Raw genomic sequence first — 26,312 nt, 5'->3', positions numbered from 1 at the left:
CTGTATGATACACTGAGCTACGTTTGTGAGAATCTTTGCCAAATGCAGGAAAAATTTCATTGTACAGTGCCAGAAAAGAGAAAAATGAGCATACAGTAGCATCTTTTTCTCCCCAATAACAGTGTCAGCAATTAACAAATGTAATCAGGCAAACTAAGCAAAGCTTAGAGAGTAAATGATAGAGTCTCTTTGAGATTCAGGATATTACAAATGCTTTCAAAGTGGTCAACACAGTGAAAATGCTATCACAAGCTTCTGTATTTGTAAAAGCAGCATTCTTTGAAGCACTTCTCTTATCTCATCACCAGCTTGGAAACATGCCTATCTTTGCAGATTACATTACCATGCCCTGTTCTTTAGCAAGAACTACAGTTGACTCTTGAACAACACATATTTGAATGGCACAGGTTAATTTACATACAAATTTTCTGCAGTCTCTGCCACTCCTAAGACAGCAAGACCAATTCCTCTTCTTCCTCCACTGACTCAACATGGAGATGACAAAAATGAAGCCTTTATGATGATCTACTTCTACTTAATAAATGGTAAATGTATTTTCTCTTCCTTATAATTTTCTTAATAATATTTTCTATTCTGTAGCTTATTTTATTATAAGAATACTGTGTATAATACACATAGTATATAAAGCATGTGTTAATCAATTGTTTGTTATTGGTAAGGCCTTCAGTCAACAGTAGGCTATTAGTGGTTAAGTTTTGGGGGCATCAAAAAAAATTATACATGGATTTTTATTATGGAACAGAGTCAGCATCCTTATCCCCCATATTGTTAAAAGATCAACTATATATTAATTGCCTGACCATTTGAACAAAAAGTTGCTGAGACATCTTCTAAACTAAGCACCAAATAGTCCCTTTGCTAGTGACCTGATAAGCAGTCTAAAAATGAATAGAGAAAATAAGAAAGAATGGGTTTCCTTGTCTCAGTGCAGCTCTCTCCTCCATATTGCTATGGCAGTATCCAGCAACCAGAACATTCTCCAAATCCACTTGAAGCTTTTGGAATTGGGTGAGGACCAAACATGATGTGCTAATGTTATAGGAGTTACTAAGAAATTATTTTAGGCAGATAGAGAGGAAAGGGGGTCCTTGGGAAGTTTTTGTTTCTTTTAAAGCAGCTCCAGAAACGTTGTTACTTGTCTAGCAGGAAAGCCCATGCTCTTCGAGACAGGCTGGCAAGCTTTGATATGCAAATGTTGGCCATTAGAAACTGGGTCCACCCAAACATGGCGATTCCCACCATCTTCTTCCCCTTGCCCTCACATGTTCCTGGCAACATGGCCACCCCCACATATCACCACTTGTATAGAACATCATGGTGCCCTACATTTGCATGTTAAAAGACTAGGGTGGGAGGGCCAGTTTTCTAGCAGGCTATGTGAATGACATGACTGGCCAAACCAATCCCCTGAGCCCTATGCAAATCAGACACTGCCTCCTCCAGCCTCATCATATAACTGTTTTCTGCCACACTCAAAATTTCCTCTCTCAGCTTGGAGCCCCCTTCCCTCTGTCTCTGTACAGGGGAGCTTCTTCCTTCTTTCTTGTCTATTAAACTCTCAGCTCCTTAAAACCACTCCTCTTGTGTCTGTGTCATTTGATCTAAATCAGCGCGATACTAAGGACCCTGGTGTTCCCCCAGTCATTGGAGCTGTATCACTACTCTGGAAGCTTCCATTGACAGCTGATTTGTGGGCAGGACATGGCACAGATTAGTCCCAGAATTCCGAATAGTTTTTAAAAAGTTTATTTAGTTATAAAATTTCTAAACCATCAGAGATTGGCATCTTTTGTGAAAACTTGGAAAGATCTAGAATAGCTAGGCCTAATCAATTTCCAAGGGAAGCTCTGGAGAAAACAGGAACAAGATTCAGGAAGATATTTTCCATGATTGATCCATAATCCTTGGAGCTTCCTACCAAGGCCCATACAAGGGTGGGGCAAGCACAGTGCAACAAAAGGAGGAACTCTGTTGTTTGCATGACCCAAGTCCCAGTTCTGCTGTCTACAGAAGCATCTGGTCAATAACTTCATTTTTACCCATTAAAAAAACAATGAAGTTATAGTTAGTCAGTAAGGACAGTAACAGGCAGATACCACTGCTGTATTCCATTATACTTTAGAGCTCTCAAAACACTTTTACATGTATTATCACATTATGTCAACCACAACTTTCTGAGGCTAGAAGTGCAGAATGTATTAATCCCATCTCAGGGATAAACAAACAAGTTCAGGGAGGTCCTAGGATTTGATCAAGGTAGTAGAGGTAGAACTTGAATTCAGGCCTTCTGTATGCAGTATTCTTCTCACTATACTATATTACACCACACACCAAATCTTCCTCTGAGATCCTTCATAGCATTCTGATTTTATGATTGCAAAAAATAATAAAATTTAAAAGCTGTTGGAACACCCCCAAAACACTTTAAGCCTTGGGAGAGATGTGACTGTGATTTCAGTCACATAACATATTTTGCAATTCTGCTTCTTAGGTTACAGTTTAACAATCTTCCTCATTGCTATAGTTTTGTAAATGACTAGCAAAAACCAGAGGCCAGTCCTCCCCATTTCAGTCATCGATCTTTACTATTCCTCTTTTATTATCTTGTACCTAATTCAGACTAGATGGTGCCCCTAACAGGGACCCCATGACAATTACATCTTCAATGTGGAATGTTAAATATACCTTTCGTGAAAGAAAAGGACCACCTGGGTCAGTCAGGTCATTGTAACTATGCAGTAAGCCTTACATAGAAAGATGTTAAAATTCTGCTAAAATATCCTAAACTTTGTCTATTCAAGTGATCACCAAACTTCTACACTTTGAAACACTGATTTCCATTCTTTAGAATCACTGCTTTCCAGGTGAGTCTGTTCTCAACCTTTGCACTGGAATAAACTCTTTAAACTAGATTCTGATCCTTTTGATTATTTTAGGTTGACATGATCTTCATTAATTAGAATTGTTTATGAAGTCCCTGTGGTGGCTGCTTAATATTAAAAATGAAATGAACTTAAATTTACTGTTGTCCACTGCCCACAAATAGTCTTATGAGAAGGCAAAAATAAACAGAAGGAATTCATCTAATGGTTCTTAATGCTGGGCTTTAAAATTTTTTTAAAAATTGCAAATCAAGCTCATAGATAATTTTTTTTACTACTGTAATTGGCTGCATAGTAGACTATTTTATGTTACTATCAAGGAAACAGAAAACATGAATAGTTATAAGGAAGCTGGGTTTGGGGCAGGTCTATACATATAGTATCAAGTTTGATTCATCTCTCCCTGTACTGGGGATTCTCTGCAAAAGAAGAAAATCAAAGATCCAGTGAACAAATGTGGTTGATGGTCTTTCTCTGCAAAGCTCTGCTTCAGATAAAAACTTTCTAACATTAACAAGAAATACAATTTAGGTATCCACAAATATACTATGAGTTAGAAGTTTAATTTCCTGACTATAATAGCTCTGGAGACAGTCTAAATTACTTAAAAGGGAAGAGAAACTTACCCCTCCCCATGTTTTCTTCTGGTTTCTAGCAGGTCCCTGGATGATGATTCCCTGTACAAAACAGAACACATACACACAGTCAGACTGATAGAGGCTGAGTTGCTACATCAGATAAGCTACAGTACAGCTGATGTTGTTAATGTGAGCATTTCATTTGAGTACATTCCAATCTTTCTCCCTTACATAAATGTTTTATCCCTCACGAACAGATAATCTAACCTCAGAGGACAGAAACACAATATTCTGGAAGCAGGGGCTCTATATCAACTTACTGTGATCTTCTTTATCTGGTAGTAGTTTCTGCCCATGCCACATAACAATCCTCGAATTGGTCACAAACTTATCTCTTCAGAAAACAGCAATATCAACAAAAATGGCAGACAAAAATACCAAAAGGCCCAGTGCTAATAACCAAGCCAGCAAGTTACTAGCATTCCTGTCCCTGGCTTCCCTTCAATATCATTCTGTGACAAATCCAATACCCTTTATAGTGTAACATTTTCCTGAATGGTGTAAAACAGCAGCATCCCTAATCAAATTAACCCTGAGGCAAAGCAGCCCACAGAATAAACAGTATGAATCAATGACCATAAACAACTGACAACAGAAACTTTGGAGAAATAAAAAAACATACACTGCAATTACAGGGAAAGGGTGTGCACAGGGGAGCAGCAATTCTGTTTCCAAAAGATGATTAAAAAAAAAAAAAAACAACTCATACATACACAAAAACTAACTCATATCATAATGCTTCATTTTCTCACAGAGTTCAATCATAAAGCTATTGTGCATTTATTATTCACTTGTCATGTTCCCAATATGAAACTAAGCACCTGAAAGGTAAAGCTATAAGACATAAACTATCAGTCCATTAAGGAATCTATAACCTACTTGAAGTTAAGCAGAGACCACTGAGGAATAATATTAGACTTGGACCGGATAACAAGCTGTGTGATACTGGATCAATCATTTTCCATGGCAAATTCTTTGCCAAAGGAGGAAGCTCAACTATATGAGTGTTTCCCAAATTATCCTCCACAGCATGTTAAAAAGTATGTTATTCAAAAACAGGGCTCTTTGATCTGGTAATAGGGCAGAAACTAGTACCAGATAAAGAAGGTCATAGTAAGTTGATATAAAGCCCATGCTTCCAATGTAGGAAATACTGACTTAAGGTTAGTCAGATTTCTTTATTATAAGACTTCTCAGAGTCTTTAAAATGCTAATGAGCAATGGGACAAAAGTACAGTCTCAAAGTATTTGGCTACATAGTTCTTTACATAAGCAATGGGCATTTCTCAGGAGTCATGTTCTTTGGAGATCATTTTGGAAAACTGGACAAGATAACTGCTAAAGTTTCTTGCAGCTCTGAAATTCTATTATTTTCTAACAAGGCATTAATCATATGGAACAAAATTAGCATAAAGTGAATCAAGAAAGAAGTCAAGGAGGCTGGATTCTAAGATAATTTTGGAGTTGAAAGGAACTTTAGAAATCATCTAATGACTTCTCATCAACATATCGCTTTTGAAAGCAGCAGACAGCCCTCAAAAAATTTTATGCAGACCACCAATATAAAAAAATGGGTTAGGGTAGAACTCCTCAGGCAGAACTGGGGTGGAGGGTTGTAGTCTCACCCATTTGGATTTTTCCTGGAGGCGGCCAGGACATACCTCATCAGAAACCTGGCACTATAGGAAGCACAGTTTGAAATCCAGTGACTCCTGGCCCTTCAGATAAAGCTATTCTGGGAAACCTTTAGAAAAGTGTCATACCTTTTCACAGGAAGGTCCTCACCCTTCCCAAGTATCATCTCAATTTTAACTGTAACCCGTTCAAAGCAGATAAATGAAATAATCATTATGTCAATATAACTATAAAACCATTTTACTCCAGGAAATAGCAAAAGAAAGTTAATATACTAAAATGTAATCCATGAACAAATGAGAAGCCATGAAAGAGTTAAGCAGGGGAGTGATATAGCTAAATTGTGATTTTTAGAAGATACCTCTGGCAGCAGTAGGGAAAGGAGATTTGAGATGTGAGAGTGGCTTGACTGGGGACAGTGATATCAGAGCAGAGATGCTAGGTAAATCTGGCAGTACTTCTCGTATTTTATTTCTTGCTTATTCTTTAATATTTAATAAAGTCTTTTAGAAAAGAATCAGCCTATTTCAGTTGTGTTAGGAGAAACCACAAAGGAAAGAGCTGTCAGGCATGGTCCAGGATTTTCAAAGAGGAATTGCCACTCCAGAGGTCAGCACAGTGGAGACAACCAGCATCACTGGAGGCAGCTATCTTCCCAAGGAAGATAAAACCAAGGAGGCAAAAATCAATACTACTTGTCAGCCACCTCATCTAGCATTTCAGTAATAAACCTCCAAAGATCAGCATCTTATTTTAAAGAAGACAACTTTTTTATAGAGATAAAAGGCTCAAGGCCTATTACCCATATTATACCAAACCCCCAAACTCTCCCAGGCCCAGGTTACCTCCCTGCTCCCTGCTTCTTCTGATGTCATGATCTTTCCATTGTGATCCTCTACTGTTCTGTCTCTGGCCCCTTCTTTCAGCTTGTGTGTGTGTGTGTGTGTGTGTGTGTGTGCACGCGTGTACATGCACACGTGCGCACGCATTTGTTACTTTTTATACTTCTCTAAGCAGCAGTATTTATTTGATTCTCAGTGAAGTCCCCATCCCAAACTAAACATTACTTCTAAAATAATGGTGATACACTTAACAATAATAACAACAAAGCAGCTTTTAGCCAGACATTAGAAAATCTAAATAAAAATAATCATTGTTCATATCTTATAGTGTCTATCAGACTAATTCTCAAAGGGTAAGCAATTTGTCTTCTACACCTGTATCTAGCCTGTGCAAGGCACTAGATCATTTCCAAAGAGGATTCTAGTGGCCCACACAAACCACTTATTGGAAGCTCATTTTTGCTTAAGTTTCGTTTAGTATAAATGAATGCTTCATACTCCAGTAATTCACATACTACCTTAATCATTTAATGAGTTTCACTTAATGCAACTGTTGTGTACACTTACTTAATGTGTCTTTCAATTAAGTCAGTTTTTAACCTCAGTATCCACTTTAGTGTCCTATAAAGTAGTACGCAAAAACATGGGTTTGTTGTGTTATATATTTTATAATGTATATAAAATATATAACTATTAAAATTATAGAAATTTTTCCAGGTCCTACCTAGATATTCAAAGCATATTACAAGTGGGTACATTTTGTGAAACACTGTTCTTTCCTGTCTTCAGTCAATCAAAAAATATTTGGTGAGTGTCTTTTATTTGCCATATGCTATTTTATTCTTCAGGGTAGGGGTTTCTCAACTGGGGGCAATTTTTCCCCGAGGAGGCATTTGGCAATATCTAGAGATATTTTTGTTTGTCACAACTGGAGAGGGGTGCTGCTGACATCTAGCAGGTTGGGGCCAGGTACTGCTAAACTGCTAAACATCCTACAACACATGGAACAGCCCCTTACAAGAAAGAATTAACCAGTCCAAATTGTCAATAGTGTTAAAGTTAAAAAACCCTGCCTTAGAGAAACAATTGGCAAACAAGAGAGACAAATTCTGTTTTTTGTTTTTTGTTTTTTTGGAGTTTACAAGTCAGGAACAATGTTATACATGATACTCTCTTTCACTACTGTATTAGTCTCTTCTCATGCTGCTGATAAAGTCATACCTGAGACTGAGTAATTTACGATAGAAAGAGGTTTAATGAACTTACAGTTGCATGTGGCTGGAGAAGCCTCATAATCATGGTGGAAGGCAAGGAGGAGCAAGTCACATCTTACATGGATAGCAGCAGGCAAAAAGAGCTTATGCCAGGAAACTCCCCCTTATAGAACCATCAGATCTCGTGAGACTTATTCACTATCACAAGAACAGCATGAGAAAGACCTACCCCCCCGCCATGATTCAATTACCTCCCACTGGGTCCCTTCCATAACACATGGGAATTCAAGATGAGATTTTAGTGGGGACACAGCCAAACCATACCAAGTATATTCAAGTAAGAGTCATCAATCTACAGTTTTCAGGATTTCTTCTCTGCATGCATTTCTTATACATGGAAGTCATATTGGCACTGAACAGATTTCCAGTACCATGGCTTTTAAAATTGTAAGTTAAGACTCTGTTGATCTTTATAGTGCTCATACAGTTTAGAAATGACAACTTAACAATGCAGAAATGTAGTATTCAGTACAGTACTTAGGTAGAACAAGCTTTCATCCACATTGTTAGGATCCCAGCACCATAAAAATGTCAAAGAACTATAAACAGAAGCATGCATCCCCAAATATAGGCTGAAGGTTGCAAAGTGGACACTAGATTTTAGATGGAGATCCAGATTGACTTTATATCAATATCCTGGGAGCTGCTATCATTTCAGTTCAGAAAATACCAAACAAAATACCACTATATAATATGCAGTTGTTTGAATGTTGATTGAATAATTACTATAATACACTAGGGAAAATGTTAGGCTCTTTTATATATTACTTATATTAGATGAGGTAAAATGTCCCTAATTTAGGACAATAATAGAACCTATATCGCATTTTATCTACTTTTTGTAAAGTATAGCTTTTTTGAGAACTGTATCAAGTTTGTTTCCTGTTTATTTTTCAGTCTGAATTTTTTTTTACTATAGTTTTTAATTGTATATATTTAAGGTGTACAACTTGATATTTCAATATACTTTTTTTTTTTTTCAGATGGAGTCTCACTCTGCTGCCCGGACTGGCGTATAGTGGCACAATCTCAGCTCACTGCAACTTCCACTTCCTGGGTTCAAGCAATTCTCCTGCCTTAGCCTTCTGAGTAGCTGGGATTACAGGCACCTAGCACTATGCCCAGCTAAGTTTTTGTATATATTGTAGAGATGGGGTTTCACCATGTTGGCCAGGCTGGTCTCAAACTCCTGACCTCATGATTCACCCGCCTCAGCCTCCCAAAATACTAGGATTACAGGCGCGAGCCACTGTGCCTGGCCTTGATATACTTACCTTAATAGACACATACAAGCATGACCTTTTAAATAATGACATGTTATATATATGCCAACAAAGAGTTTCAACAACAGGTCAGAGCATGAACTTTGCTATCACACATATGTGGACTTGAGGTCTGGCCTGCCAATTACCATCTATCTGATCTTGGGAAAGTCATTTAGCCTCTTTAAGACTTAGTTTCTTCAACCATAATGGGGTTATTAATAGTATCTCTAATTTCACAGGCTTTGAGGGAGGATTAAATGACAACAGTTCTTTGTTTTTGTTTTGAGACGGAGTCTCACTCTGTTGCCAGGCTGTAGTGCAGTGGTGCTATCTCAGCTCACTGCAACCTCCACCTCCTGGGTTTAAGTGATTCTCCTGCCTCAGCCTCCCAAGTAGCTGGGACTACAGGCACGTACCATCATGCCCAGCTAATTTCTGTATTTTTAGTAGAAATGGGGTTTCACCATGTTGGTCAGGATGTTCTCAATCTCTTGACCTTGTGATCTGCCCACCTCGGCCTCCCAAAATGCTGGGATTACAGGTGTGAGCCACCGTGCCCACCTATAAGAATTTTAATAGTTCTTAGTAACAGTAAACAGGACCTATGAGGATACTAACAAAGATTGGTATTTTTCCCCTCAAAATGTCTTGGTTCAATCTGGTTCTTGTGGTTTATTTTCTAGTTGGTCAATATGGTTCAATACATTAAGTGTAAGTATCACTAGTTCAGACAGAGAGTGATATAAGGTATATTTTGTGAGCTGAATTTTTTAAGTTAAAATTTGATTTTGGCTTCAGCTGCTTTGATGTCTTTAATTTGGAATGATTTAAATTTGGAACTCTGAGAGAACCTCCAGTTCTCTAAGAGTTCTTTTGCCATTTCTAATGTTCCTTAAATGCACTTGCCCCTCTTTTCCCAGCCTTCCTGTGACAATAGAGTGGAAACTCCTATTCTTAGTAGTTATTCTTCTTCCAGTAATTGTCTGAGAAGCAATTATATCTAGCTCTTTATTAGTTTTGAAACACTTCAGGCTACATTTTAATTGTAGAGGAGGACTTCTATGTTGGCTTTATGTTTTAGCCACATGGCTCTCTCATGGTTGATTAGACCATGAGATCACTGTCTGTCCACCACCAATCACTTCACTTGGATACACCATGACTATAATCTCTGGCTACTCTCCCTCAGTCCCAACCTCTTGCTCTTCCCCAGACACCAAGGCCCTTCTAATTTTTAAGGGTAAAAGGATCTAAGGGCCCTGTGGCATACTCTAGAGATCAAGTGCTCCCTGGAGTTCATTCTCTCCTTATGGTGTCTCGTCTCAACTCTCTTTGGCTATCTAAACGCTCTTCTGTAAGTGAAAGTTTCATCCTATTTGGCCTCTGAGAGCTTCACCTCTGCATCTTTTTGCTTCTACATCCTTCAAAGAATAGAAATTCAACTGGTATTTGTTGTACATCTATTATGATAAAGCAGTTTCACTTATGTCATATTATCAGTGCTTGCAACAACTCTATGAGACAGGTACAAAAAGAATTCTTGATAAATGATAAAACTAAATTTCAGAGGAATGGACTTACTCATGTTAGCATAGTAAATAAGAGGATCTTAGGATTAGGTTTTTTAAAACTTATCCACACATTTACACAAAAAATGCGAACATTAAAACCTGATGACTTTTTGCAAACACAGTTGTGTAACTGGCACCTAAATCAAGATTCAAAATGTATTCCCAAGATTTTAACCTCAGGTTTCTGACATCAAGTCCAGTGTTCTTTTAATCACATATGTAGTTGTTCAACAAATATTTACTTACTGTTTATTACATTTCATTTATTTTGCTAAACATTAGGTTGTTAATGGTGAGTAAGACATCTATAATACCTGCCCTCATAGAGCTTAGAGTCTATGGGGGAGTCATAATATTTTGTTTAATTATAAATAAAGGACCTTAAGGAAATAGAGTAGCTTAAAGAAGTTCAGTTTGATTTCAGCATAACAAGAAAGGGAGAAGGTGGGAGACAAAGACAAATGGTCAAGTCATACAAGGCTTTACTAGCTAGTAAACCATTTGGATTTCATTGTAAATGCAGTGGGAAACCACTAAGCAATACCTCTGTCTTCATAAAATAACCTATTAGCAGAGAGTTTGCTTAATTCTTCAATTACTTTAACCTTTAGGTGTTTACTATGTGCCATTCACTTCACAAAGCCTATTGTTTCAAATGTGTAAAAACAATAACTGATATAAAAGCTTGAGGTATAGATATATCATATGTAAATTTTATATTAATATTATGTATAACATTAAATGTTAATATAAAATATGATAGAGTAACATTATATAAAATACATTATAAAAGTATATTATTAAATACTTTTTTAAATGAATGTATCTAATATGTATATTTATACATTGGGAACAGCATCAAAATGCTGTTAGATATTGCTGAAATTCAGAGATACCTCCTACAATCTCCAGAGCAAAGCTAGGCAAGCTATGCAGATGAAGAAAGGATACTTTGTTTCTGTCACCCAGTCATCCTGAGAGTTGGAAACAGTAATATGTAGCAAATCAAATGCAGCAGTTGGTTTCTTAATTCAGATATATATTATGTGAATACTCAAATATACATTGTGTGTCTACTACATGCACAGTAAGCAATAGACACAAAACCCTGCCCTCACAAAAGTTACAATCTAGAGGGAAGAAATAGTTAACCTGTACCTGTTTATTTAAACAAGCAAAAGTATAGTAGGTAAAGCAGTAATAAATAAATAGTGGTGCCTATCAAAGAGAAAAATAAGGCAGGAAAAGATGTTATTTAAATAATTGTTTCCTGTGTAAGAGAAGTATATCTGTGAGTTTATTTATTTTTTGGGATGCCTGTCTTTATTAGTTTTCTTTCTTTTTTTTTTTTTGAGACAGTCTTGCTCTGTCACTCTGGCTGGAATGCAGTGGCATGATCACAGCTCACTGCAGCCTCCGCCTCCTGGGATCAAGTAATCCTCCCACCTAAGCCTCCTGTAATTTTTGTATTTTTTTGTATAGACAGGGTTTCACCATGTTTCCCAGGCTGGTCTCAAACTCCTGGGCTCAAGTGATCCACTCACCTGAGCCTCCCAAAGTGGTGGGATTACAGGTGTGAGCCACCACACCTAACACTAGTTTTCTAATGATACAACAGTTGGTGTATATCAGGGGTCAGTTGACTTTTTCTGTAAAAAGTTAGAGAATAAATACTTTAGGCTGTGAGGGTCATATGGTCTCTGTTGCAACTACCCAACTCTACTGCTATAGCATGAAAGCAGCCACAGAAACAAATTTGTGTGTGGCTATATTTTAACAAAAACTTTATTTATGGACACTGAAATGTGAATTTTATATAGTTTTCATGTATACTCTTTTTTAATTTTTATTTTTTGGCACAGAGTCTCGCTCTGTTGCCCAGGCTGGAGTGCAATGGCATTATCTCGGCTCACCGCAACCTCCGCCTCTCAGGTTCAAGCGATTCTCCTGCCTCAGCCTCCTGAGTAGCTGAGATTACAGGCATGCACCACCATGCCTGGCTAATTTTCTTCTGTATTTTTAGTAAAGACAGGGTTTCTCCATGTTGGTCAGGTTGGTCTTGAACTCTCGACCTCAGGTGATCCAGCCGTCTCAGCCTCCCAAAGTGCTGGGATTACAGGCATGAAACACTGCGCTTGGCAATTTTTTTTAAGCATTTAAAAATGTAAAACCATTCTCAGTTCATGGCCACACAAAAACTGGCAGCCAGACGTTATTTGGCAATCCCTGGTGTATACAATGAAATGGCTTACTGAATTTTCATAAGTCAACAAGTCAAAGAAATAACAAAGAAGCCCAGTGAAGTATCATTGAAACACAGAGATCCAGCATCATCAATAACAACAGTAAGATAATTCTCTACCTTCCAAGTGAGAGATATTAATTTTATATGACAGTGGGACTTATATTTCTAGTGCATGATAAAATATTAAAGATAATAGTACAACCATCTAAATTATGCTAAAACAATAGAAACACTTTAGTGAATAAAAAAGTCATTGGATACCAGATCAAACAATTTAGATGCCCTATAAATCACTTCATAAAGTCAATTGTATTCTCTAACAGAAAAAGTTTATTTCATCCACAATGATGTTTGAATTTTCCCTTCCATCCCAATAAACCTATATATTCAGCTTTGACCCTTCCCTTCAGTTCCACAATTCTAAATGTGTCAGAGAAATCTACACCTGGATATCTTGCCACCACCTGACATACCATGAATCTAAAAGCAAATATTTTCTCCACCACACATATAAATTTAGTAGAGATAGGGTTTCTCCATGTTGGTCAGGTTGGTCTCGATCTCTTGACCTCAGGTGATCCACCCGCCTCAGCTTCCCAAAGTGCTGGGATTACAGGCATGAACCACCGAGCTTGGCAATTTTTTTTAAGCATTTAAAAATGTAAAACCATTTTTACATTTAAATTCCATAATATTAACAATACTTTCACTATCTAATTCAACCCAAGTCCTATGGAATGACATTTTAAGATGTTAACTAAAGTTCTGTTTCTCCCAAGAGTTGATTTGTTTTTTTACTTCTTTCTTTACTGTGTGCCTACCATCTGCCCTACAAGTAGCGAAGCCATTTTGGGTTCATTGCTTCACATGAAAGACAAGCGGCATGGGTCAGAAAAAGAAAAAATAAGTTTTTCTGTCTTTTAAGATACTTGGAGAAACCAAGAAGTCTTCTCGCAGATGAAATGACTGAATAAAATAATTAAAGCCGAAGTTCCTCCTTCAATCCTAGCCACCCACCCAAACCCACCTCCCAGGCTAGAAAGGCTCCTCTAGATTGAAGGAAAGAGAGAAATCAGTGGGGCCTAGGTTGGAAGGATTAGACCTGAAAGGAATCAGATTCAAAATGAAGGAACATTTTTTTGTGAGGGCCATTTCTTGTATGCTCAGGAACCCCTTGGGGCTGAGTTCAGCATCTACAGACCATAAGAGCAAGCACATGGCCAGAATCTTCCCTGGGGCCATATGCTGACGGCTTCCCTTGGGCAGTAGCCACGCCCTTGCTGATGACCTCCCTACTGCAAGGATGCCTATCCATGCCTGAAGCTTTAGCCAGTTCCCATCCAATTTTTATCCATGCCTGAGGCTTTAGCCAGTTCCCATTCCATTTTTCCATGTAGATAGCCATCCTTGTATCTTCCCTGGACTTTAAGACGATGACCCTGAAGATGATGACCCTGGACACTCTGTGACAGTAAGAGTAGTGGTGGTGGTTACAGTGATGAGGACAAGCTCCGTACTTGAAATTAGCAGAATGAAGAAAGGAGTGGCAGGCACTAGGAATCACTAGCCAGATTTTATACCATAAATGAGTTATATGTTTTTGATCTTCATATAAATGAAATCTTTAGTGTATGCTTTTAGATCTTTTTGGCTTCTGCTTAGCATCTTGTTTGTGAGATTCACCCATACTGTTGCATGTAATTGTAGCAGATTCATTCTTACCACTGGCTCTATATATTATACACACTCACACATGCACGCAGAAATGCACATACACATACACCCGTATTCATTTTTTCATTCTACCACTGATAGACATTTGGATTGTGCTATGGTCTCAATGTTGGTATCTCTCCAATATTCACATGTTGGAAATTAATACCTAATATGACAGTATTAAGGGATGAAGCCTTTGGGAAGGGATTAAGTCATGAGGGTTCCATTCTCATGAATGGGATTACTATCCTTACAAAAGAGGCTTGAGGGAGCTTTCCATCCCCTTTTGCCATGTGAGGATGTAGCAATAAGGTACCAGTTTTAAAGCAGAGAGTAAGCCCTTACTAGCACTAAATCTGCTGTCATCTTCATTTTGGACTTTCAGCTTCCAGAACTGTGAGCAATAAATTTTTGTTTTTTAAAAATTACCTAAAGTATTTTGTTATAGCAGTCTGAATCAACTAAGACAGGTTGTTTTCAGTTTAAGGAAAACAGTAAAACAAACTCCCATTACACAGGTTTAAAACAATGGCAATATCCATGGCTCAATCTAACATTACCAATCAGTAAGACCTATTCACTTCCTTTGCTCTAACACCAGATCCCAGTATTTTTATTCTCACTCCTACAAATCCTAGCCACATCTCTTTAAATTGATAGTATGTGATATGGTTTGGACCTCTGTCCCTACAGAAATCTCATGTTTAACTGTAATTCCCAACGTAGAAGGTGGGGTCTGATGGGAGGTGACTGGATCATGAGAGCAGTTTCTCATGAATGGTTTAGCACCATCCCCTTGATACTGTTCTTGTGAGAGTGAGTGAGTGAGTGAGTTATTGCAAGATCTGGTTGTTTAAAAATGTGTCGCATCTCTCCCGTCTACCTATTCCTCCTGCTCCAGCCATGTGAAGTGTTGGCTCCCCTTCACCTTACATCATGATTGCAAGTTTCCTGAGGCCTTCCTCGAAGCCAAGCAGATGCCAGCATCATGCTTCCTATACAGCCTGTGGAACCGTGACCCAATTGAACCTTGTTTCTTTATAAATTACCCAGTCTCAGGTATTTCTTTATAGCACTGCAAGAATGAATAAACAAAACTGGTACCAGAGTGCGGTGTTGCTATAAAGATACCTGAATATGTGGAAGCAACTTTGGAACTAGGTAACGGGCAGAGTAGGAAGAGTGTGGAGGGCTCAGAAAGAGATAGGAAAATGTAAGAAATTTTGGAACTTCCTAGAGATTGGCTGAATGGTTATAAATAGTGATACGGGCAGTGAAGGTCAGGCTGAAGAGGTTTCAGATGGACAAGAGGAACTAATTGGGAAATGGAGCAAAGGCCACTATTGTTATGCCCAAAGAATTTCACTGAATTGTACCCCTGCCCTAGGGATCTGTGAAACTTTGAACTTGACAGTATGATTTAGGATATCTGGCAGAAGAAATGTCTCAGCAGCAAAGCATTCAAGATGTGGCCTGGCTGCTTCTGACCGCCTATTCTAATGTGTGTAGGCAAAGAAATGACATAAAACTGGAACATATTTACAAGGGAAGCAGAGCACAGAAGCTTGGAAAATTTGCAACCTGGCCATGTGGCAGCAAAGAAAAGTCTATTTTCAGGAGAAGAATTCAAGAAGGCTGCAAAAATTTGCATAAGTAAAAAGAAACCAAATGCTAATAGCCAAGGTGATGGGAAAAACTCCTCAAAGGAATTTCAGAGATCTTTATGGCAGCCCCTCCCATCACAGGCCCAGAGGGCTAGGGGGAGGAACTGTTTCATGGGCCAGGCCCAGGGCCTTATTCCCTACATTGCGGTTGCTCTAGCTTCAGCCATGGCCCAAAGGAGCCCAGGTACAGTTCAGACCACTGCTTCAGAAGATGTAAGCCACAAGCCTTGGCAGGTTCCATATAGTGTTATGCCTGTAGGTGCACAGGAAACAAGCTTTAAGACTTGAGAGCCTCCACCTAGACTTCAGAGGATGTATGGAAAAGCTTGGATGTCCAGGCAGAACCCTGCTCCAGTGGCAGAGCCTACATGGGGAACCTCTACTAGGGCAGTAAGGGTTGGGGCACCTACAGAGAGTCCCCACTGGGGCATTGCCTAGTGGAGCTGTGAGAAGAGGGTCACCATCCTCCAGACCCCAGAATGGTAGATCCACTGTCAGCTTGTACCCTCAGCCTGGAAAAGCAGAAAATGCTCAACATCAGCCCTTGAAAGCAGCCACGGGTGCTGAACCCTGCAAAGGTACAGGGGTGGAGCTCACCAAGGCCTTGGGAGCCCACACCTTGTATCAGTGGGCCATGGATTTGGGACATGGAGCCAAAGGAGACTATTTTGGAGCTTTAGGACTTAATGACTGCCTTGCTGGATTTCAGATTTGCATGGGGTCTATAGCCCCTTTCTTTTGACTGATTTCTCCCTTTTGGAAGGGGATTAATTACCCAATGCCTATACCCCCATTGTATTTTGGAAATAATTAATTTGTTTTTTATTTTACAGGCTCATAAGTGGGAGGGGCTAGGCTTGTTTCAGATAAGAGTTTTAACTTTGGACTTTAGAATTAATGCTGAAATGACTTAAGCTTTTGGGGGAGTATTGGTAAGTCATGATTGTATTTTGCAATATGAGAGGGACATGTGATTTGTAGGGGGCTAGGGCCAGAATGATATGGTTTGGATCTGTGTCCCTGCCCAAATCTCATGATCAAGGAGGTGGGGCCTGGTGGGAGGTGATTGGATCAGGGGTCGCTTTCTCATGAATGGTTTAAGCACCATCCCTTTGGTGCTTTTCTTGTGAAGTGAGTGAGTTCTCCTAAGATCTGATTGTTTAAAAGTGTGTAGCACCTCCCTCCTCTCTTCCTCCTGTTCCATCCATGTGAAGTGCTGGCTCCCCCTTCGCCTTCTGCCATGATTATAAGTTTTCTGAGGTCTCCCTAGAAGCTGAGCAGATACCAGTATCATGCTTCCTGTATAGCCCGTAGAAATGTGAGCCAATTAAACCTCTTTTCTTTATAAATTACTCAGTCTTGATTATTTCTTTATAGCAATGTGAGAACAGACTAATAAAGTATGCTTCATAAAGACAAGAAATACCTTAATTCTTTGGATCTTTCCTAGAATATACACTTAGTATGTGCTCAAGGAATAGTTATTGTACATGTGTAACCAATACCATCAAAGTGATCACTAACAGTTTTTAATGTAGAAATGCAATTGGTATTTTGACATCTTATTTGATAAGGTCTTAGAATTGTTTTGAGTATTCTATTTTAGGTATCTTTCCCCTTATGAAATGTCCCTAAAGCCAAACTCTCCAATACTAAAACAACCTATGATTAGCTGTTTTACTAAACTTCTCCTCACCTTGATCAAGATGCTCAGAGGGAGGTGATACGAAGTAGGACTAAAAAAGAGGAGATAAGTTCTGATAGGTCATTTGAATGCAAGCTCCTAGCAACTCATAGCTTTAATATCATCAGAAGAAACTGAAAAGAGGCTTTCAGCATAACAAACCACAAGAATAATAACAGCAGCAGATAATAACACAGTGTTTTGTTATCAGATTATTGTGTTAATTTCTTTAATCTTTGCTATTTTATGAGTTAAGTATAAAACTATTACCATCCCCACTTTACAATAAGGAATTTGATACAGAGTGGTTAAGAAATTTGCCCAAGATCATAATGGTTGTAAAGCCACAAAGCTAAGATTCTTACTTAGGTAATCTGGTTCAATGATGATATATAATAGCAGGTTCTTGATTGGGGTTTGGGGGATGGATTTCTTTCTCTAAATGGGGTGTGAATTCTACAATTTAAACAAACTATTAGGTTGAGCTATGTGTGAGCAAATCTAAGTATGGATTTTAAAGACACTTTATATATGCAAATAAAGCTTTTCAGCCATTAAAAGGTATGAGAAGAGGATTACAAAGGGACAAGAGGAAACTTTTGCAGGTGACTGCTTGCCCATTATCTTGATTGTGATGATAAATTCATGAGTGTACACATACATAAAAAAATCTCCAACTGTACACTTTAAATGTGTGTATGTATGCCAATTATATGACAATTATACCTCAATGGAGCTGTATGAAAAAAAAAGGATGAAATAGATCTATACATTAGCCAACCAAAAAATAAAAAAGAATATCCACAATGTATTGAGTAGAGAAAAAATTATAAAACAGTATTCATGAAATCATTTGTTATATATGTATAAACACATATGTAAGAGCATATTATATATATGTAATGTTATCTGTGGGGTTATTTTGTAGCCTCTAGTAATACAAAGAGCTTTCACTGAGGCATCCCTCAACAGGTACATGAAGAAGCCATCTTGGGCTGGGGGCCAGTAGCTCATGCCTGTAATCCCAGCACTTTGGGAGGCTGAGGCCGGTGGATCACCTGAGGTCAGGAGTTCAAGACCAGCTTGGCTAACACGGCAAAACCCCATCTCTACTAAAAATACAAAAATTAGCCTGATATGGTGGCAGGCACCTGTAATCCCAGCTTTTTGGGAGGCTGAAGCAGGTGAATCACTTGAGCCTGATAGGCAGAGGTTTCAGTGAGCCTAGATCACACCACTCCACTCCAGCCTGGGTGACAGACGGAGACTCCATTCTCAAAAAAAAAAAAAAAAAAAGAAGAAGAAGCCATCTTGGAAGCAGATGCTCCAGGCCCAGTCAAGCCTTTGGATTACTGTGGCCCCAGCCTACATCTTGATAGCAATCTCATGAGAGACCCTATGCCAAAACCACCAAGCTGAGCTGTTCCTCGATTGCTTTCAGAAACTGTGTGAGATAACGAATGTTTGTTACATGAAGCTGCCAAGTTTTGGCGTAATTTGTTATACAGTGGTAGATAAATTATACAGCATATGGTATTGCTCTTTTGTGAAATTTTATACATATAGCATACATACAGAAAAGTGCACAAATCATTAGTATACACCTTGTTGAATTTTCACAAAGTGAGCCAACCCACATAACCAGCACCCAAATCAAGACACTTAGCAGAATAGTACTAGAACCCCAGAAACCCTCCTTCTGCTTCCTGTACAGTTACTACTTCCCAATAAGGGTAACTACTGCCCTGACTGATTACACATTTTGCATGTTTTTGAATTTCATATAAATGGAATCATAGTATGTACTCATTTGGATCAAGCTTCTTTTGCTCAACATCATGTTTGTAAGATTCATCCATATTGTTGTATACAGTTGTAGTTCATTCATTCTCACTACTACAGATTCCATGTTAGGTATATATCCCTATTTATTTATTCATTCTACTGATAGAAATTTATTTCAAGTTTAGGTTTATTACAAATCGTGCTGTAAACATTCTTGTACATGTCTTTTGATGAAACTATATATCTATTTCTGCTGGGTGTATGCCTATATTTCCATTTCTGTTGGGTGTAGAACTACTGAGTCACATGCTGCCTACATTCAGCTTTACTCATTACTACTAAACAGTTTTCCAATGTGGTTGTACCAATTTACACTCCCAGCAGAGTTCCAATTATTCTACACTTCTATATTCTAACAGACTCTTGGTATTGTCTTTTTCATCTTTGCTACTCTTGTCGGGGTAGTGGTTTCACATTGTGCATTTTCCTGATGAGTGATGAAGATGAATACTTTTTACATTGGCCCTTTGAATATCTTTTGGGAAGTGCCTGTTTCAAGTCTTTTGTCCATTAAACATACATCACTTTTTGGATCAGCTAAAGGCCATAATTTTCTAACTTTATGAGTTCTGTATGGTGTTGTGAAAATAAGAGTCTTTGTGTAACAGACATCAAAATAAAAGAAAGATAAAACTAATAGTAGGAATGTAATTAGGTATCTCTTCCAGAAATATAAGAGAAGTAAAAATAGCAGGAAGGCAGATGGAATCCTTAAGGCAGAAATGAGACAAAAAAGACAGAAGCCATTATGAAGACAATGCATCTGGACAGGATTTGCTTCTTTTTGGTGGGTAGGAAGTAAGCCACACATAGGAGATAGCTCAAGAATCTTATGTTAGCCTTAGTCACTGTCTAGAAAGGTTTTTCCATAGAAAAGAAGAAACACAGATAAGTTTTAACCTATTATATAGTGGTATATAACTCAAGGCAGTTTAGTGACAGTAGGCAAAACAGTAAATATTCTGCAAATGGGAAAGTATATCACCTGTAAGTGTGGTTGCATTATATCACACTTTGCAAAAGAGGAAAAATGGTCATTTATATATACCCTTGAATAGCCAATAAGTACACACTAACCTTCCTTTAACCTCACAAGCCTACATTACGCTTTACTTCTTTTTCTTTCTTTTATGAGTTACCAGAATGCACTATGGCATTAGATGCTTATTTTTAGTTTACTGATTAAATTTTAATAAGACTCTTCAGATAGCAGAACAATCAGTAAAAAAAAGTTAATTTTGCTGGACAAAATCAATGCATAATGGACACCATGTATAAATGAAAAAGTAGAAGAATAAACAATGTGGCTTTGGTTATATTATCTTATGCATACCACAGCACAGAACTTTAGCTTCAAAATTAACAATCTGGTGTTTTAAACGTGATCATGTAAGAAATTCAGGTATTTTAATTTTTAAATAAATAAGGTCAGATATACTAAATTACTTCAAGAGGTCAGTACAGACAATTCAATCAGAAAGAAATAGGTTCTCACATTTTTAACTCTCACATTGTCATACTGTCTAAGCATGTCACAAAAAATGACATTTAGAAATCATTGCAAATAGCATATGGGACAAATCTGATATGCCTCTGAGGCCTTGGAAGGAAACAGTGACATGTAATACTGTTGCATCACTAGCTACTAAATCATCTCACCGTAGTGAATGTTTAAGAATATCACATTAAAACTACCAGGGGAACCAAAATGTAATGACTTGACACAGATAAATAAAACATTAACCTCAGTTCTCAAGTATATATATTTTGCAGGATGAATTCTTAAATAAGATTTACATGTCCAATGAAGACTTGCTAAGTAAAGATCCATGGCCTATAAATATCATTAAAACTTTTTTAAAATTTGTCTCAACAAAAAATTAAGTTGATAAAGCTACATAACAATAAGAAGTACAGCCCATAAAAGAGTGAGTGTGGGCTTGTTTGTAAGATAAAATTAAAAGGCATATGCAGAAGCACTTTTTCCCACTGCAAACTAATACCTTTTTCCTGCAGAAGTAGCCCAGACAAAATTACAAGGATGGATTTCTAGGAGAAGGTGATCTTGTTAGGCTACACTAACTACATAGGTAAAGAAAATCTAAAAATAATGTGGAATTCTAGGCTTGAATTATCCATTTCTTATATTTTTAAACCCTTCAACTCAATCTAACTGAACTGGAGCACTGTGAATTCTCAGATGAAAAACAGAAGAGAAATGAAACGGGGGTCCTGGAAAGTTCACAAACTAGAAAAGGGGCTTAATCACATTTGATTAAAAATCACCAATCTCCAACGGGAGATTTGATTTTGTAATGATGTCCTATTTTAGTTAATACTTTCAGAAATCATGTATATTTTCTTTGATGCTATTTTCTCATATGTATCACTATACTTGACATACTAGACATGCAAAATTTATTGAAAAAGATATTTTAGTGAGTTCAGCTCATGTTATTCCAGTTTGTATCCTAAGTTTTTATTCATACAAGATCTTCCTATAAACATGATTCTCAATAGTTGCATTATATTCATGTACCATAATTTAACCATTTCCTAAATGTTTTACCATTCAGAAATAAACTTTGTTATATCCATACATTGGAAAATTATGCAGCCTTTAAGATTTGATTATATTTTTGTAGTTATAAATAACATAGCTGTGTATATCTTAGCACACTGCTACATTATTTCCTTGGGGTAGATGAGTGTGAGAACCTGGATCAAGACATATGGAGACAGAGCTATCTTATCCTTTGGGGCAAGTATGTGTATACTACTGGGAAATTAAACAGGGGGTTATCAGCTCTTCACGCGTGTCCAGCTTGCCTCTTAGTGCTTAACTGAAACAAACTACAATAATTAAAGTTTTCCTATAGTGAAGTGGAGATGGTATAGCAGTGAGACAGATCACAAAGGGTGAGTGTGGAATAATTGATTCCGACCAGGCAATGTACAATAGACAAGTCCATTCTATTCCTTAACCAACTGTGAGATATTTTTGGAAGTATATTTTCTCTCCTATAAAAGGCTTCCAGGTGAAATATATGAAGACTCAGGGAAGCCTGAGAAGGAAAGGCCAAGATATAATCTGCGCACACTTTGTTAGTTCATTGAAGGAGTTATTATACACATATAATCAATTATTGCTTTACCTCACAAACTATCTTACCTAAAATTTCAGTTGTTATATATTTCTCAATATCACTTAATTGGTGTCCTAGATTATCACCAAATCATGATAAACAAAAAAGGAAATATGTACACCAATTCAACAAATTAAACTTAATATTTCTGTATCAAATTAACTTTATTTATTCACACTAGGTAGGCCTCTTCTGGAAAGAATTAAGTATTATTTATATAAAATCATGTAACAAAAGAAGATAAAATAAAACTTAAAAATAATAAGTATCTGAGAGAAACATGACAAAGGGAAAGATCAATAATGAGAGAGAGAAGACAAAGTCAGGATTCACAATTGTATACCAAAAAAAAAATGTTATAGAAGGTTCTGTAATTTTGATAAAAGAAGAGGTAAACCTCCTAGTAGCCAATGCCAAAAAATAATCTGTTACATGAGCTATGGTATCTCTAAGATAAAAATAAACCAGTTGCCCAGAAACTTTATTACTTATGATTTTGAGATTTGACAGAAAAATTATCCAGTGTCCTCAAAAGAAGAAATGTAATGAACGATGTCTTCAACATCCATATAGTATATACAATAACACATTTAATGGCATAATTTCTTATAGTTTCTTTAAGTTTGCCAAGGGCAAGATAGCATAGAAGCAATGTACTCTATATTTGTATAATATATTTATAAATTGGCCCACTCAAATGGCTTCTTAAAACAACTTAGACACAACCAAAAGCATACGTAGTGGAATAACCATGCCAAAGGAAACTCATTGCACCTGAGTGGTTCAGACCAAAGTCTGATGGCCACTCTATAAACAAAACCTAAAAGATCTGACTCACTCTGCTGGCCCCTCTCCAAAAAAGAACAGCAGTCCTGAGAGAACTGCTGATAAGGAACCCCATGGGCCAAGATAATCTTGATTATAGTTCCACCCTAAATAATTAAGGGCAACATATTATAGTTCATTTGGGGGTAGCCTTGGGTCCCTAAGAATACTCCCCAGAAGCAGTTTACGGAAATCTTGCCAAGGCCAAGTTGGTTTACAGAATCAGTACAGCCCTGGGATCAATCAGCTAAAACAAAACAGGATGTTTGTTATTACATGGTTATAGCTAAAAAGTAACCCCAAAACCTTATACTAGATTCTAACTGTCTGGAGACAGTGTACTAAAGGATCTGGTACTAGGTGGAGGGAACATTTTCTGGACTATTACCACTTTAGTACCCCTTTTTCAAGTGGATTCAAATCTCTCTGGAAATCTCTTCTTTCCCCTAGTCACATATATTTTCAACAGAGTTGAGGTACAGGAACAGAGTTACAGAGGGAGTTCTGTCTGAAGATTTTTCTTGCTCCCCAGCTCTGTACCAAGAACATTTATACCATTTTACTTGATCTACTCATTAATAACCCCATGAGTCCAGAAAGGTGAATAATCATACCTGATTTACAGATGAGGAAACCAAGGCTTAGTCTGGTTACATAGCTACTACTTATTATAACCTGTAGTATCACATTCCAGGTCTGATTCTTAATCTAATGCTGTCCTCACTAAAGTATTGAACCAAGAACAGAAGATTTTTAGCTCTGAGCTTAATTTTATATGTCCTACAGTAGATTTTCTGATATTAAAATGGCCATTTTTGCAACTTGCAAATTAAAAGCAACAAATATAAAGACATGCAAATGTGAATCAGAGGTTCTAAGACAGCCTCTCGGAGTTCTGGCCCCTTTTATTTGCTTTTCCACTACAAGAAGAATCTTAAAATTTGAGTCAAGTTAGTTCTCTGCAAATGCTGTCTACTTTCCCATTTCCATGCCTTTGTTCAAACCATTCCCCTTCTTTTAAATATGATATTCCTTCCTTTCTTGTTTATTTAAATCCTAAAGCCATTGTTAATGACAGTACAATTCTTCTCCTCAGAAATGTATCTTCATCAACCCAGGAGGATGTAATCACTCCGTCCTCTGAATTTCTATAGCATTCAAATCTGTAGTACTCATTTTTGTTTGCTCACCCATTTTCTGCGTGTGTATTATTCTCCCCAGATTGCAAGCTCTCTCAGGGATGAGGCCATGACGTGGTCTATCTGTATTTGTCATAGCATCCAACACTTAGTTGGCACAGAGAATCACTCAAAAACGGATGACTAAGATACCAAATCCATTGGAGTGTCTAAACAAACCAGTTGCCTACTTCACTACCTTTATTTCATTGTAAATTTGAACAATCTTTTAATTTCCCATTTTCCTCTTTACTGCTCCTTTTCTACTTTATAACACAAAACCAACACTAAGTTGAATACAGATTATTGTATGACACAGGTGAAGAGTATTTTCTGTTCACCAAACTGATGTATACTTAAGGCAGGCAATTTGGAAAATTCATAAATTTTAATTGTTACTTCATAGTTCCTTATATAAATATTTATCATTTATTTAATCAGTACTCTATTGGTATTAATTTAGGATGGTTCTATTTTTTCATTGTAAATAGCACTAAAAATATACCTACCTGTATTTTACACACATTTCTTACTATTTTCTGAGATTAACTTCCTGGGCCGATAATTATTGCTAACTGTTACTTGCAGTGGAACAGTCTTCTACTAATATATACATGCCAGGAATAGACAAGTGAATAATAATTGAACTTTCTATTGTGGTAGAAAGAAGCAGATAATGATATAAATGTAATAAACACATCACAGATGCTATAAAGTAAGTAAAGGACACATTATAGGAAGACTAGTCAGATCAATTGCACCTAGAAAAGACAAGAAGTCTTCACAAACAAGGTGACACTTGAGAGTCTTGAAAAATGAAGACTTGCCTGACAGGAGCAGAAGGGAAAGAACACTATCTAGCCTCCTGTCTGAAATCGCTACCTCTAATCCCATGCTAAAACATAAAAATAAAAACAAAAATTACAAAAAGACATTGCAATTCAATATACCTCCCATTCTTCCAACAAAAATTAATAAGGACTTACCACAGTCAACTATTATGCTACGACTCAATGATTACCGAAATGACATAAAACCTGCCCTCATGTTGCTGACAGACTAATGATTTTGAAGGATACCTTAACGAACCTAGCAATTACAACTCAATGGCTATATAACTATGTCTCAGATATACCACTGTATCTGGCCTAAAAAAAAGTCTGATTCTCAGGAGGCTGAGGCAGGAGAATTGCCTGAACCCAGGAGGCGGAGGTTGCGGTGAGCCGAGATCGCGCCATTGCACTCCAGCCTGGGTATCAAGAGCGAAACTCCGTCTCAAAAAAAAAAAAAAAAAAAAAAAAAAAAAAAAGTCTGATTCTCCAAGCCTTTCAAACTAAAACCTAATTTTGTTTCTTATGTACAAATTACCTCACTCCCAGAATAAAGAGAAGGCCATCATGTTGTCATTTGTGATCATTAAAAATGTCGGTGCAATTACAAATCTGGCAAAGATCCTAGGAGATCAAATCAGTCTATTGTGTAACTAACAGCTTCAAAGCCTCTGGAGACAATCAGAATCCAAGTACTTAAGAAAATTACCTCACCATCCATTCACTTCCTCGGAAACTGCTTCTGAAATGTCTTGCTGCAATTTTAGCTACCAAGGAAAGTCACTCAGGAAAGGCTCCTCCTACATATCAATTTAGTTACTAGTTTGAGGAGAAAATTCTCTTTGGCTATTTCACCAAACTTCATATAAGCATTATAAGATTTTAATACCTCATGCTGCTAATTTTAAAACAGACTTTCTCCCTGTCCTTCTGATCACACAGATACAATGAAACATAAGAAAAGTCCTTTGAAAATATAACACCTTACCTCCTACTCAATTGAAGCATTCATCTACCTCAGAGATATGAGAGTAACACAAAAGACAGTAAC

General features: G+C 37.4%; 1 protein-coding gene across 6 annotated transcripts in view; it reads right to left on the bottom strand.

Moving 5' to 3' along the window:
* The window catches only part of PRRG1 (proline rich and Gla domain 1), a 95,868-nt gene that overhangs the window by 39,316 nt on the left and 30,240 nt on the right, over window positions 1-26,312 (bottom strand). For all 6 annotated transcript variants that reach the window (XM_064364421.1, XM_012445333.2, XM_064364422.1 and 3 more), the window contains one exon: window positions 3,530-3,580. In XM_064364421.1, the coding sequence (XP_064220491.1) occupies window positions 3,530-3,539 (10 nt within the window). In that variant the 5' untranslated portion in view covers window positions 3,540-3,580. The remainder of the gene's footprint in view (window positions 1-3,529; window positions 3,581-26,312) is intronic.

This window comes from Aotus nancymaae, unplaced genomic scaffold (genome assembly GCF_030222135.1).
Source record: "Aotus nancymaae isolate 86718 unplaced genomic scaffold, 86718_ANA_hifiasm-v0.15.2.pri h1tg000058l, whole genome shotgun sequence".
NCBI classification, from domain to species: Eukaryota; Metazoa; Chordata; class Mammalia; order Primates; family Aotidae; genus Aotus; species Aotus nancymaae.
Note: the sequence above shows the minus strand (reverse complement) of the source record. Positions and strands in the feature narration are given on the sequence as shown.